This window comes from Carcharhinus amblyrhynchos, chromosome 6 (genome assembly GCF_965287045.1).
Source record: "Carcharhinus amblyrhynchos chromosome 6, sCarAmb.v2.hapA, whole genome shotgun sequence".
Classification (NCBI taxonomy): domain Eukaryota; kingdom Metazoa; phylum Chordata; class Chondrichthyes; order Carcharhiniformes; family Carcharhinidae; genus Carcharhinus; species Carcharhinus amblyrhynchos.
Window position 1 is genome coordinate 47577884 of NC_137329.1, and position 15812 is coordinate 47593695.

The following is a 15812-nucleotide window of genomic DNA, read 5'->3' on the forward strand; positions in this document are numbered from 1 at the left end:
AGTAATGGTGCAATTTATTTCCACTGCCCCAGGCTTCAGTTATAGTGGACATACTGATCAGAAACTATGAAATGAAAATATTGCAGAGCTCTGACAGCGTGGCCTGCATTTATGGGGCATAAAATATTTCGAAGTGCTTCTCAGGAAGACTAGCAAACAAGATTTGGCACCAAGCAATATCAGGAAATTCTAGGATGGATCACTGAAAGAGGTCAATTTTAAAGCAAGAGATGGAGCTGGAGAAATGAAGAGGCTTAGTGAGGAGGATTTCTGAGTGTAGCACCTCGGCAGCTAACAGAACGGCCATCAGTGGCGGAGCAATTAAAATCAGAAAAGCTCAAGAAGCCAGAAATGATGGAGCAGAGTGATCTGGAAGGAATGGGAGAAGGTTACAGAGGTAAGGAAGGGCAAAGCCATGGCTGGATTGAAATCAGGAATGAAGAAGTTGCTAGACTGGGAGCCAATGTAGATCAGCAAGCATGGGTGATAGGGGATTGGGACTTGCTCCAAGTTAGAATAGGGACAGAATTTGGGATTGGTTCAAGTTTATGGAAGATGGGAGGCTGGCCTGGAGAACATTAGAATAGTTAAGTCTTAGAGATAACAAATACATGGATCAGAATTTCAGCAGCAGACAAGCTATGGCAGGGCCAATGTTACAGAAGTGGAGGTAAGAGGTTACAGTGATGGTACATCTATGGGTTGGAAGCTCACCTCGAAGTCAGATATGATACTGAGATTGCAAGTGGTCTGGTACAACTTCATACAGATACCAGGGAGAGAGAGAGATGGAGATGATGCCCGGAATTCTACCACCTTGTCCGCCATGGAATTGACACAGGTAAGGGTCGGACAATGGAAATTTCTGTTGACTTCGGGCAGGAATTTCCAGTCTTGCCCGAGCAAGGCCTTAAATCCCGCCTGATGGCTAGGGAACAGAATTGAGGTAGAAATCGAGGAAAATGACTTTGGTCTTCCCAATATTTCATTAGAGGAAATTTCTGTTTATCAATTACTGGTTGTTGGACAAATAAGGAGACAAACAAAATACAATGAAGAACAATGGAGGAGTTAAGAGAGGTGATGCTGAGGTAAAGGTCAGCCTAGTTAGCATACATATCGAATCTAATGTTGTGTTTTTGTATGATGTTACCAAGGGCAGCATGTAGATGAGAAATAGGAGGAGGACAAGATAGATCCTTTAGGGACTGTAGAGGCAACACTTGGAGCAGAAAGAGTAGCTGTTGCAGCTGATTCTTTAGCTATGATTGAATATACCATGGAATCAGCCTTGTTGATTAAAAACTCTCAGCTATATATAAAATGTATTGAAGATATATGTGAATGGAATTCCTTGGCCTAGGTTTTACAATGAATGGTGGAATGACAGCACTAGGCACTCAGCACTCAAAGAAAGTTACCCACAAAGATCTAGTGCTGTCAGTGCTGTGCATTTCCCCTTTTCTGGTGTCAATTTGAGTTTGGTACCAAGTCAAGGGGATTTCCAAGAATCCTGCAACACTGATAATGTCAAGCAGAGTAAACAGCCAATTAGAGACATCCAACTAAGAAGTAAATTGGCTGAATTTGCCAATTTTAATAAGAGTTTACAGAATAAATGATTGCAAAATTGGTTACTGTAAAATCTGAAATATCATAAACAAATTTTAAAATATGTATATTTAAAAAGTGATTTGTTTATCATAATGAAGGAATTTGACATCTTCACAAATATAAAACTGACTTTCCAAAGCGAGAGACGCTTTTCAGCAGCAATTATAAACTTAATACACCATTAAATTCTCAGTTACACTTCATTCAACAGGGTGCCAATATTACAGAGAGACTAACAATAAGAGTAGTTCAGTGCAGGCGGGGACGAGTTTTCAATACCTCACCCTGTGATGCAGGGGATCAGAATAATTTTCTTCAAGGGCTCCTCCTGGGCATCACGGTGGTACAATGGTCAGCACTGCTGCTTCACAGCACCAGGGACTGAGTTCTATTTCCGGTTTGGGTCAGTGTCTCTGTGGATTTTCCTCCGAGTGCTCCGGTTTCCTCCCAAAATAGAAAGATGTGTGGTTTAGGTGGATTGGTCATGCTAAATTGTTCCTTAGTATCAGGGGGTGGGCAGGGTAAATATGTGGGGTTACGGGGATAAGGCCTGAGTGGAATCATTGTTGGTGCAGGCTTGATGGGCTGAATGGACTCCTTCTGCACTGTAGGGATTCTATGTTCTTTTGCGATTTTCTCAAGGGATACTTTTTGATTTTCTGGGGCTCTTTTTTGATTCTCACTAAATCCTTCATTAGGTGATGCCATCACACAATAACATTAACCTCTGTATTTGCGTTGCATTTATTTTGGGGTTTTCTTCCTTAGATAATATAGTGCAAGTAGCCAATGGAAAGAATTTATAATATGTAGCAGCTCATTCAATCTCAAACTAAGGGTTAATCAGATCAAAATAGTATGCTAATCACGTGTCAATGCTGGAATAAAATTCTTTTAAAAATTTATTCTTTCATGGGGTGTGGACATCAATTACGAGGCCAGCATTTATTGCCCATCCCTAATTACCCTTTATTTTGCAAAGTAAGATCTTTATTTTTCATCAGTATTCACGCAGAAAAAAGTCAATGTAGTCGAGGAGAATACTGAGATACAGTCTTTTAGACTAGACGGGATTGAGGTACATAAGGAGGAGCTGTTAGCAATTCTTGAAAATAGTTAAGTCCTCTGGGCCGGATGGGATTTACCCTAGGATTCTCTGGGAGGCTAGTGAGGAGATTGCAGAGCCTTTGGCTTTGATTTTCATGTCGTCGTTGGCTACAGGTATAGTGCTGGAAGGCTGGAGGATAGTAAATGTTGTCCCCTTGTTCAAGAAGGGGAATAGAGACCGTCCTGGGAATTATAGACCACTGAGCCTTACTTCTGTTGTGGGCAAAGTTTTGGAGGGAATTATAAGGGATAGGATTTATAATCATCTAGAGAGAAATAAATTGATTAGGGATAGTCAACACGGTTTTGTGAAGGGTAGGTCGTGCCTCACAAACCTTATCGAGTTTTTTGAAAAGGTGACCAAAGAGGTGGATAAGGGTAAGGCAGTTGACGTGGTGTATGTGGATTTTAGCAAAGTGTTTTTTAAGGTTCCCCATGGTAGGCTACTGCAGAAAATGCAGATGCATGGGATTGAGGGTGATTTAGCAGTTTGGATCAGGAATTGGCTAGCTGATAGAAGACAAAGGGTGATGGTTGATGGGAAATATTCAACCTGGAGTTCAGTTACAAGTGGTATACCTCAGGGATCTGTTTTGGGGCCACTGCTGTTTGTCATTTTTATAAATGACCTAGATGAGGGTGTAGAAGGATGGGTTAGTAAATTTGCTGACGAAACCAAAGTCGGAGGAGTTGTAGATAGTGAGGTGGATGTTACAGTTTGCAGAGGGACATAGATAAGCTGCAGAGCTGGGCTGAGAGGTGGCAAATGGAGTTTAATGCGGAAAAATGTGAGGTGATTCACTTTGGTAAGAGTAACAGGAGTGCAGAATATAGGGCTAATGGAAGGACTCTTGGTAGTGTCAACAAGCAGAGAGATCTCGGTGTACATGTGCACAGATCCCTGAAAGTTGGTACCCAGGTTGATAAGGTTGTTAAGAAGGCGTACTGTGTGTTAGCTTTTATTGGTCGAAGGATTGAATTTCGGAGCCGTGAGGTCATGTTGCAACTGTACAAAACTCTGGTGCGGCCGCACTTGGAGTATTGTGTACAGTTCTGGTTGCCGCATTATAAGAAGGATGTGGAGGCATTGGAAAGGGTGCAGAGGAGGTTTACCAGGATGATGCCTGGTATGGTGGGAAGGTCTTATGAGGAAAGGCTGAGGGACTTGAGGTTATTTTCATTAGAAAGAAGAAGGTTAAGAGGTGACCTAATTGAGGCATACAAGATGATCAGAGGGTTAGATAGGGTGGATAGTGAGAGCCTTTTTCCTCGGATGGTGATGGCTAACACGAGGGGACATAGCTTTAAATTAAGGGGTGGTAATTATAGGACAGATGTCAGAGGTAGGTTCTTTACTTAGAGGGTAGTAAGAGCGTGGAATGCCCTGCCTGCAGCAGTTGTGGACTTGCCAACTTTAAGGGTGTTCAAATGGTCAGTGGATAGGCATATGGATAACACTGGAATAGTTTAGGTTAGAGGGTCATTAGATTGGTTCCACTGGTCGGCGCAACATCGAGGGCCGAAGGGCCTGTACTGCGCTGTAATGCTCTATGTTCTATGTTCCATTATTTTGCATCACGTGGTTTGCCCAAGGGTGATCCTAACAAAACCAGAACAGAGAAAACTTATCATAGAATCGTATCATAGAATCCCTACAGTGCAGAAGGAGGCCATTTGGCCCATCAACCTTGTAACAGCACCAAGAAATAGGAGGAGGACAAGATAGATCCTTTAGGGACTGTGTACATTTGATTGTACTTTTGAAAGTTGCATTATAATCAAAAATGTTCATCACCTGAATACACTACAATAGACTACAATCAGATTCTCCTAAAGATCCAACTATTTGATGCAGTGAAACAGAACTCAGACAGGCAGAACAGTTTAGGGAAGTTAATAAAAGATGAAACTTCATGGTTCTCTTTTAATTTCTCATTGCCTCCTCTGTCTCCATTCACCACCATAGTAATGGACTTTATCTCCACTGGCTCCTATCCGTGCTCCCAGTACAAGTGGCTCTGCAGAGCCTGCTCCTGGCCTCCTTTCTGGGCCTCTAGATTTTTCCTTTCTTTTTTTTTCCTAACCTCATCCCAATCCTGGAGGATGTTGGATGTTTGACTCACTGGCCACGTTGGTCCTGGAGAAAATGGAATGTTTAAGTTGAATGGGTCATCACAGTTCCTCCAGTGACAGGTTGCCTCCCTCCTGTCTTTGCTTGTTCTTCCAATCAAAGCTTCTGTCTCTGGAGGAACAGCAAGAGTGGGAGGATGGGGAACCTGTCATTGAAGGAACTGGAGCCACAGCATGTGTCTGTGATTGGGGGAGCAGCTTCTCACAGGCTCTGTCTCCCACGCTCACTCACTGCTCCTCCAATTAAACTGCACATTGCTTTCCCTATCCCTGGGCCTGTGCCTGACCCCTGTTTATTTGAACCCTGCTGTGGTGAGGCTTGGTATCACCTATGGCAGCACTGGATTTCTGTATTGCGCTGCTCATGTGCAAACTCCATATGGTGTTATCAATCTCAGAGGAGGGCAGATGCTGAAAATGTCATCATTAGCATTCCTGCAGAATCTGCATCTGTATTTTCCTTCAGTGGGTTAAGGCAGGAACTGGCTCCCACCTTTGTTCTCAGTACAGGTGGCTCCATAGAGCCTGTTCCAGGCTCCAGGCCTCCTTTTCAGCCATACATTGGCAGCTCACTATCGTAGCTGCCAAGAATGCCACAGTGACTCCATTTACATGTGTAGACATAGGGGGAAAAGTTATTCATGTCAGATTTCACTGGTTCTTCAGGGGCAGGTATCACCCTGGGCCATCGTCTGTACAGCCCATTCAGCTTTCTTCAATGACGTCAGTGAGAAACACTACATTGCTGCAGCCAGTGGCACTGCCTCACCCCCTAAGGAATGTATATAAGCCTGTGTAGCAATGCTTCAATCATCCCTGTTCTCCCACCACTTCTGCAACAAGCTCGGCAAAGCTGCAGTGGCTTTGACGTCATTCCCAGCAATAAGAGAAGTGTAGTGAAAGCCCATTATGAGCTAAATATCACCTGAGTAACATTCAAACACTTTTATTTTCCTTTAGTTCAGATTGCTTCTGTTTTAAAGAATCATATTAAAATTCCAATGAATGAAAAAAAGTGCTGTGAGGCAACAACAGCAATAGAGAAAGATAACCTGGTATTTCAGTTAATTACAGCATTTGTTCAGGGGCCAAAACCACATCATATTGCAAACAGTTGTCAACAAATGACTGCTCTGTCAACTTCCTTGGCTGCATCTTCACTTATTTCACTTTCCCATCTCCCTCTTTATCCCACTTTAATACTGCTTAAAAAATGGGCTCCTCACTGTCCTGCTACATGGGATTCCATAATAGAGGAACAACACAACAAACAGTGATTATTTCTGATACCCTGACTGGACTGTTGTGCAGAATAGGTCAGAGGCTGGGATTTATTTCTGTGCTGAGTAACTCACCTCTTGACTCCCCAAAATCCTTCCACCATCTACAAGGCACACATCAGGAGTTTGATAGAATACTCTCTATTGGATGAGTGCAACTCCAACAACACTCAAGAAGCTCAACGGCATCCAAGACAAAGCAATCCACTTGATTGGAACTCCATTCATCAATCTTTCACTCCCTGCATTACTAACACATAAAATAGAGATGCTGGCGTTGGACTGAGATGGGCACAGTAAGAAGTCCTACAATACCAGGTTAAACAGTTTTATTTGAAATCAGTTTTAATTGAAATTTATTTGAAATCCTCCTGATGAAGGAGCAGTGCTTTCAGAGCACTGCTCCTTCATCAGGTGACTCATATGTTCATATCTGCTATGAGTTGAGAGGAAGCAATTGTTCAACAGACCAGTGCAGAACATTGAATAGCTGGAAGCTACTGGCCAGAGCCAATGAACATTTGGCGGAAATTTTGGGAAGGGGTTTTTGTAAATATCTCACATTCACACACTCCTGCTCCTTTAGATCCCACAGGATTGTTTCAATAAAGTGAAAACGGTATTTGATTTGTCCTTGTCAGACCCAGACTCCTTTTCCCCACTGTAAAAATGACGGCTGGAGCTTAATGATGTGATTGGACCTAGTCTCCAGTTTTATTGAAGAATTACAACAGCCTCAGGCAGCCTGCACAGTGGAGCTGGATAAAGTGAAGCACAGTAGAAGCGGAATGGGAAAACAGTGGGTATGTCAGACAGGCAGGTTTAAAATCTCCTGTATCCCTTTGGATAATGAGGCAATACAGAGGCTTCCTGCATATTGCCGTTAACTTGCATTCAGGTTGTTTGTGCTCAGTCATTACATGAACATTAATAGAATGGGGTACTCTATCTACCTGTGCTGGCTATGAGGTTATTGGGAACGTTGCTAATGCCTGGCTGGGTGCCACCAACCCTGTCTCATATTCTGGGCAAATGAAAGTTGTTTGCCCTTCCCAGCTGCAATGGCTCGGAGCAAAACAGTGGCATAAAGCTTCACATTGTGATAACCCTCAGGGTGAAGGGAAGAAACATGAAGGGAAGAAACATCCTGGCCCTAGAAATTGTTTGGAGAACATTTTTCTCGCTCAGGGGCATTTCAGTGACAAAAAAGAAAACAGCTCTTCTCTGACATGCCCAGCTAGCAGCATCTTGGTGCATATATGCAGCAGTGGAAGTTGTGACAGGAACCAGACAGAATTTTCTTTTTCTATGTCAAGCAGTACATTAACAGCCCTTTAGAGAAATCACTATCTATAGCACTTAGCTTATTGTAGGTTCCTTTACTGCAGCAACCATCAATATTGTAGGAAAGTGCAGTTCACAAGTTATGCTGAGATACTAAATTAGCATCTCCCCAGCAAAAGAAATGACTGCTGTGAGCTGAAAGCTTTTTTTCTAAAATAAACATACACAAGTTTTCATTGAACTGCAGAAAGGATAACTTGCTTTAAGGATCCAAATTCAGCATCCGCAGTGAATTGGTCGTGAGAGTTACCATCCTTTTGTGTGGCATCTCATCAAACTTACCTTCTCCTTTGAAAGAAAGCTGTGGCTAGGCAGCTACACACACACTCAGAATCCTGACCTTTGCTGTCCAATGGAATGGCCCACATAACCAGCAGAACTTTGCAATTTCAAGTCTTGTACTTGCTTGGCAAATGCACTGCTCCATGTGGTGTGGAGGTATACATGCCAGGAACTCGAGACTCTGGAGTGTGCTAAGTTAGGTGATTCAATTAGATACAATAACAGAGTTGGTGCCAGCATCCATAGACTAGGAAAGAATTAGCCAGGATATTGTTTCCTGATTGTGGTTCAGCCACTGTAATGTGTGTTGTGCGGACCTTCTGAAGATGACAATTTCTAGCTGTGGTGCTCTCCGCAGCTGACTACCTTACTCATATTTATACATGCTGAATAGCTGCTTTGGGGAGGCAGTAAGTACTGGAAATGACCTCAACAAAAATCAGAGTTTTCAGATTTGAGAAAACGAAAGTGGGAAAATTAGGGGGTTAAAGACAGAATGATTCCAAATCCTTCCATTCTAAAGCACTCAATTAAAGCTTAGATTGTATACAAACTTATTATTAGTACCAGGAGCTATATGAATCCTATTCATTACAATGTATTCAGCATCAGTTTTAGCACATAATTTGATCAAAATGCATATTTTGCACAAATTTTAGGATTCCCCAGTGCAATTCCATATACAGTATTTTATTGCAAGATGCAAGTAATTAACCTATCCCTTCTCTACTTTCTTACAGTTTCTTTGCTGTGGAAAAAACTCAACATTTAGCCACTATACTAGCGTTGAGAATGAAACATGCTTTGCAGAAGATGGTCCTCTAAAGGTATGGCAAGTGTTGCCACTAAAGAGAACATAAAGGATTTTGTCTAGGATTGTGGACAGCAATTGATACTGTGTCCATGTTACAAGCAGCAGGATGGATTATGTGTAGGATTATGGACAGCAGTAGGGACCACTTCTTGGAGTAGAGATAGCAGAAGGGACCATTTTTGGGGTACCAGACAGCAATAGGGGTCATGTCTAGGATTGCAGGCAACAGTAGGGACAGTCTCTAGGATTACAGACAGAGACCATGGCCAAAATTCTCTGACCTCGCCCATGGCTAAAATTATCCAGTCCTGCTGCTGTGAACAAAGATTTGGCTGAGCACCAAATTCTGCGTTCTTGTTGACAGTGGTAGCAGGCGTACAAGAATGGAAATTCTGGCCCATTAGTAAAATTATAGGCAGTAATGTTGATCATTTTTAGGTTTACAGGCCTTGTTTAGGATCAGACAAAACTAATATCCTTTAGGGGAGGAAATCTGCCATCCTTACCTGGTCTGGCCTACATGTGACTCCAGAACCATAGTAACATGGTTGACTCTCACCTGCCCTCTGAAATGGTATAGGAAGCTATTCAGTTGTATCAATCCAAGGGCAATTTGAGATGGACAATAAATGCTGGCCAGCCAGCAATACCCTGTCCCACAAATGAATAAAAAAACAGTAGGGATTGTGCATAAGATGGCGTTAGAATGATTTACAGTACAGAAGGAGGCAATCAGGCCCATGCTGGCTCTCCACAGAGCTCTCAGGGGCGATTTTGAGTCAGCACTTTCCATCTTCAGGAATGGCAGCATGTGCTGAAAATCTCAACAGCGCCATTCACGCTAGAGAGTTTCTGAGTTCTGATCTTACCAGCCCCTCGTCAGTGGACTGGCATGAAACGTGCACCGGAGTGCAGACAACTAATTTTAATACATTAATATGTCATTAGTGAGCACTGTCTCTGGGACTCACCCTCTCACTGGATATTCGGTGGACATCAACGTGATGTAACAGCAGTACCATTTACAACTAGATATGACACTGTCATGGGGGGTCTCCCCAGGGATGTAAAAGTGCAAATAGCCCCAGGGGAGAGGGACATATCCAGACAATGCCCTCTGGCACTGACCCTTGGCACAGGTTGGCACCATGCCCATGAAAACCTGGTAGTACCAACCTGTGCCAAGGGGCAGGACCCAGTGGGAACCTCAGGGAAGAGGGGTTAATTCAGATCTGGTTGTGGGTCATGTGGGGGTGGTATGGGTGCTGGCTCTGACTGTGGACAGCGTGAAGGGGCTGATGACTGGGTGGGAAAGCAGAGGGGAAGAAGTGCCAACCCTGATTACAGTGGGGAAAAGAGCCCCTGAGATCTCCATGGTGGCTTGGGGGGGTAGTTTTATTCCTGTTATGATTGGGGCGCCCTTTAGAGATAGCACCCTGATCTTAGTGCATCCAGGCTTTGCCAGCATGTTGACTACCCCCTTCCTGAAAGAAGGCTTGAAACAGTAGGTTGCCTGCAGCCCTTTTTTGGCTACTGCCACCGAACATTGTTTCCCCAGTGCTTCCATCGCCTGGCAAGAGAACTACCCAGAGCATCAGAAAGTGAATACAAACAGCCAACCTCACTTTATCCAGTGAGGTCAGCTCACTTGTGCATAGACTTGTTGCTGAAAGCTGAGTCAAGCTGAGAGCTGAATGAGAGAAGGTTTGTTGAACCTGTGGTTTTATTAACTTGTAAACACCTCTTCTTCCATAATGACTTTTGGATGTGAATTTTCATAACCATCTGTCTTGTCTATTAGGACTGTCTTCAGACAATGGAAACTCGGGTCACTGACCTCATGGTTATGGTTGATGCGCTGACGGTGTTGGTGGGAATCATCACGGTAATGTCAATCCATTGCAATTTCAGCTTGATGAATGTCCTTGATGCATTAAGAACACAGTAAAAAATCTTTGTTATTTTGGGGAAATGGGTGAGGCTGGTTGATCATAAATGTTGGCTAACAGGGAGTTTTTATTTTATCTATATGTGGGACGTGGGCATCGCTGGCTAGGTCAGCATTTATTGCCCATCGCTAATTACCCTTGAGAGGTCATGTTATTTTAGACACAAGGCAAGATGCGTTATATCTTTGTTCAGGTTCAATAAGCAAAACTGACCCAATAATTTCATAATTTGAGTGTAAAACCTAAGAACAAATTATGCAGAGTTACAATCTATTGTTATTATATTAATTTTTTAAAAAGGATGTATTATTATCTAAACATGGAAAGTGATTGACTTTAGAAAAAAAGCCAAGCTGTCAGGAATGCCAATTACTCAAGAGTTCTGGTTGGTTGGATGCCAGATCACACAGCGTTTACTGTGTTTTGAAAGGTCCCGCTACAAGGGAATTCTGTTACGACAGAGCTTGCTTCTAAGGGGATTAACATAGGAAATATGATAGGACCTGTGGGGAAAAGAATGAGGGAAACCTCAAAGAAGAATATGAAAACCTACAATTGGTGGAACTTTCTGAATGGGTTTAAACAAGTGGTATTGAATTGATGAACATTAGAAACCTGTGTGGGTTTTCCTTCTTGTAAAGATCAATGAAGTGTTTGGAAGCCACCCTCAAAGACCACACCACAAGATACTGCTCTCCATTGTATGGAGGCTGGCATCAATCCCTCACACCATTTTTCCTATGCTCAAAGACCAGCAATCAATGCTTCCATCTTTGATACACTGCTGGCTCATGGGCCTCCCTGTTAAAGAGGAACATGAATGAGCTTTTAAGCGAAACCACTCTGCCCAGCAGGCACTGCATAGAAGATCTTTCTTGATTGTGTGGCAAAGGATGGGTATTAGAATCAATGGTTACGTTAGCCAATTACCACATCTCTTTTTCAAATCATTGCAGAAGGTCATTCTGCCCATCAATTATGTACCGACTCTCTGAAAGATCACCTTACCCAGGTCCACCCCCCCTACCATCCTATCCCAATATCCCTGCACATTTGCAATGGCTAATCTATCTAACCTACACATCTTGGGGCAATTTAGCATGGCCAATCCACCCAACCTGCACATCTTTGGACTGTGGGAGGAAACTGGAATATTGGAGGAAACCTGCGCAGACATGGGGAGAATGTGCAAACTCCACACAGTCACCCAAAGCTAGAATTGAACCCGGGTCCCTGGCACTGTGAGACAGCAGTGCTAACAACAATGCCATCTTGCTGCCTATATCTGCTGAACAGCAATGCATCCATAAGTGCCTTGCCAAACCCATGAGATTGCCATTTATTCATTAACAACTAAAAAATGACATTTCTAAAATTCCTGCTCCACAATATCAGACTCCACTTCCATGTAATCACCTTCTGGTTTCCCTATGCTCAGTGACTGAATCATATCTTCACTATCTTGTGAGTCTTATCAACTCTATTTGGGTTGGTGAAGGAACTAATAGGGTAGTTGAACCAGTAGACTGAATGTGGACAGATCTGTTACCTATCCTGTGCAAACGTTGAAGGTGCAACAGCTGCCCCTTTACCTCCTCCCCTCACTGTCCAACGCACCAAATACTCCTTTCAAATGAATCAGCAATTCACTCAACATCCCTCAGTTTGACCTACTGTATTTGCTGCTCCCAATGCCATCTCCTCTACATTGGGAAGACTAAAGACAGATTGAGTGATCATTTTGTGGAATACCTTCATTCAGTCCTCAAATAGGATCCAATCACTTGCCATTTCATCTCATCATTCTGGTCTCATGCTCACATGTATATCCTCAGCCTGCTGCAATGTTCCAGTGAAGCCCAACACAAACTGAAGGAACAGCACCTCATCTTCCAATTAGGCACGCTACAGCCTTTTGGACTCAACATTGAGTCTAACAACTTTAGACTGTGAACTCTCACCTCCATCTTGACCCCCTTGTTTCTTTACTTGTTCCAAATCAACTCCCCCTGTTAAGTTTGTTTATGGTGAGACTCTCCCATCCTTGGTACCAAGGCAAACATCAGCCACTGTCCAATTCAAAAGCTCTTTGTTTTTCTTACATATGTAAGCTGGCAAACCTTTGCTATGTAATTTCCATTCAGAGCTGGGAGTCAGGTAGCAAAGGCACGCTGAATAATGGGACAGTCCCCCTTTATGTAGCTTTTACAATTCTTATGATCACATGCAATCTAGCTAATCACAAGACACCCTTTGTTCTAGTCAGGTTAACCATATCTAAGGTTGTAACATCATTATGTTGAAAGAAAGAGGACTGTTAAAGGATACATTTGTTAATCACAGATGTCTTAAGCTTGTCATTTTGAAATCAACTCAAAAGTTCTTAGTTGCATGCAATGTTAACCCCTTAATATCTCACCCCCATCCCACTCCATCAGGCTATCTGTCACTTGTTCTTTCATTTTGCTTTCACTAAGTACAGACCTTTGTCCAGCAATTGTCATATTCTGCTATCTTACTTTCGCTGAACTATCAGCATCTTCTTTCGTCCTTAATGCTACCATTAACACTCCCTTTGTCATGTGCCCATAATATCTTTATCAATCTCTCCTGAGGTCCCAGCTATCCCTGAAGTCCTACTCTGCCCCACCTTCTCCACAACCTCCCCCCAACTATATCATCTCTACCCCTTATCAACTCTGAAGAAGTCATATGGACTCCTTCCCAGACAGGTGTGTCAATCAGAAGTCACCTGCCACAGTTCTGCCTCTTCACGGCCACTCTTCTCCTTTTCCTGTCCAATATGCACCCCACAACCTTCCTCCCTCTTGCTGAGACCTGTCAGCCTGGCCCCAGTGAGATCTTGGATTTACCTCAATGTCCAAGTCCATTGCTGACTGCCACCTTCTTGACTTTCCTGCAGTCTGGCAATGGCCATCTCTCTTGCCTGACATTGCTGGCCTCAGATTGGCAGGTAGACATGCGGTAGACATCCCCCCTGAAGAAGGACAGAAGTCCCACCTCATTCTAATTATGGTGGCTTTCCCCAAAAAAATTCCAATTACAGGGATGTTCCTCAAAAAATATTAAAGTGGGGCAAGCCAACTAAGTGAAGGAGGGCTGTCCACAAAATTTACATTGGAGTGCAGAGAACCCACCCTTTGTAAAATCCAGCCTCTAGTAGCACAAATGGGGGCTTGCTGGAAAGGTCATGTCATTGGGAAACAGAATATTGTCATGAAAGCAGACTATAGGCACATCACGGTACTGGGTCATGAATTTGAGTGCCCGTTGATTAACAGGAGGGCAGATCGATTAGTAGTTTAATGGAGTGTCACAGTTTTAAAATTAAGATAAACACAATCAGAAAAGGCATCAGGTTGGCTAGAGGACAGAAACAGAGTAATAAACATATTGATATTCCTTAGATGCTAGTGTTTGTTCCATTACTGTTCTCATTCTGGCATAGGAATGATGGGTCAAATGGCCATCATTCACACCTTAGCATTATAAGATATTTATGATTGGAAGCAGAAGGCACACTGTCGAAATTTGCAGAAAACACAAACATAGAGAAGTGGTTGATTGTAGAAAAGAAGCATAAGTGATTTTAGGGAAACAGAGACAGGCTTATATGTGTCAGATTAAATTTAATGTTGGAGACATGAAGCAGAAATAACGCCCCCCAAAAATACAAAGTATCGCAGAAGTCTGAAAGCCAGAGGTACCCGGTGATTTTTTTCAGCGAGCTACCCCATGCAGCTTTTTCAGACTCTGTAAATTATTTTGGCAGTAGTGGGTTTCAAACTGGTGTGAGAGAAGGGGGACTGTAACCTAAGATCACTGGGAAAGCCAGTTGCAGACAGCTAGGCATGCGCCCTGATCTCCCATACCTTGTGTACAAATGTATACAGTATATTGGTGATCTGTCAACTGCTCTCCCTGACAGACATTGACCCCCCACCCTATCCCACAGCCATTCCCACAGACACTCCCCCATAGGCATCCCCCACAAAGCTCTGCTATAGACCCCCCACAGACCCACCTGATTGCCACCCTTCCCTCAGGCACTCCCTCAGAGACAGCCCCGATCACCAACCACCATCAATGTGAGGCCCCACCCCCTTGGCAATACCCAGTGGGCACTGCCAGGCTGGCAGGCTGGAATGCCCTGTGGACATTGTCCCCACCCCCATTTCGACCACATGGGCGGTCTCAATGGCTTCTGGTCCCAGTGGCAAGGCCATCATATTGGTGGGGACAAGCTGTGATTCTCATCAGTGAGAACCTCCACTGGCGAGACCAGAAAGGCAATTGAGCTCAGACAATAGTGTCCCACGCTTGCTAAACAGACTTAAATGAATATTTAAATCAGTCTCATGCCCGGGAAGGGTGTAAAGCTGATCGTGTCACAAAAAAATGCCTGAGAAGAACATAACCGGCCGAATGGCGGAGCAGGCTCGAAAGGCCAATAGCCTACTCCTGCTTCTTGTTTCTACGTTTCTATGCCAGTTGCAATTCGAATTTTTCATTTCCCACTGAAAATTCCTGCCCCACTACACTAAGGAAAATCATGCCCCATGAACACAAGAACATAAGAAATAGGAGCAGGAGTAGGCCATCTAGCCCTTCGAGCCTGCCCCACCATTCAATAAGATCATGGTTGATCTGAAGTGGATCAGTTCCACTTTCCCGCTTTCTCCCCATAACCCTTAATTCCCTTGCCTACCAAAAACCTATCTACCCGTGTCTTAAATATATTTAGCGAGGTAGCCTCCACTTCAATGGGCAGAGAATTCCAGAGATTCACGACCCTTTGAGTGAAGAAGTTCCTCCTCAACTCCGTTCTAAACTGCCCCCCCCCTTATCTCGAGGCTGTGCCCTCTAGTCCTACTGTCCTTTCTAAGTGGGAAGAATCTCTCTACCTCTACCCTATCCATCCCCTTCATTATCTTATACGCCTCCATAAGATCCCCCCTCATCCTTCTAAACTCCAATGAGTACAGACCTAGTCTATTCAAACTCTCTTCATAATTCAACCCCCTCATCTCCAGTATCAGTCTAGTGAACCTCCTCTGCACTCCCTCCAAGGCCAAAATATCCTTGCGCAAGTGCGGCGACCAAAACTGCACACAGTACTCCAGCTGTGGCCTCACCAGTGCCCTGTACAGTTGCAGCAAGACCTCCCTGCTTTTATATTCAATCCCCCTCGCTATAAAGGCCAGCGTCCCATTCGCCTTCTTGATCACCTGCTGCACCTGCGGACTGGGTTTTTGCGACTCATGCACAAGG

General features: G+C 43.7%; 1 protein-coding gene across 2 annotated transcripts in view; it reads left to right on the forward strand.

The window, feature by feature from the left end:
- LOC145344462 (tetraspanin-32-like) overlaps nucleotides 1–15812 on the forward strand; it is a 73990-nt gene that overhangs the window by 53684 nt on the left and 4494 nt on the right. Inside the window, exons 6-7 of one of the 2 annotated variants that reach the window (XM_080191606.1) lie at nucleotides 8498–8584; nucleotides 10373–10456. In XM_080191606.1, coding sequence (XP_080047732.1) covers nucleotides 8498–8584; nucleotides 10373–10456 — 171 coding nt within the window. The remainder of the gene's footprint in view (nucleotides 1–8497; nucleotides 8585–10372; nucleotides 10457–15812) is intronic. The other variant, XM_080191607.1, reaches the window with a different exon arrangement.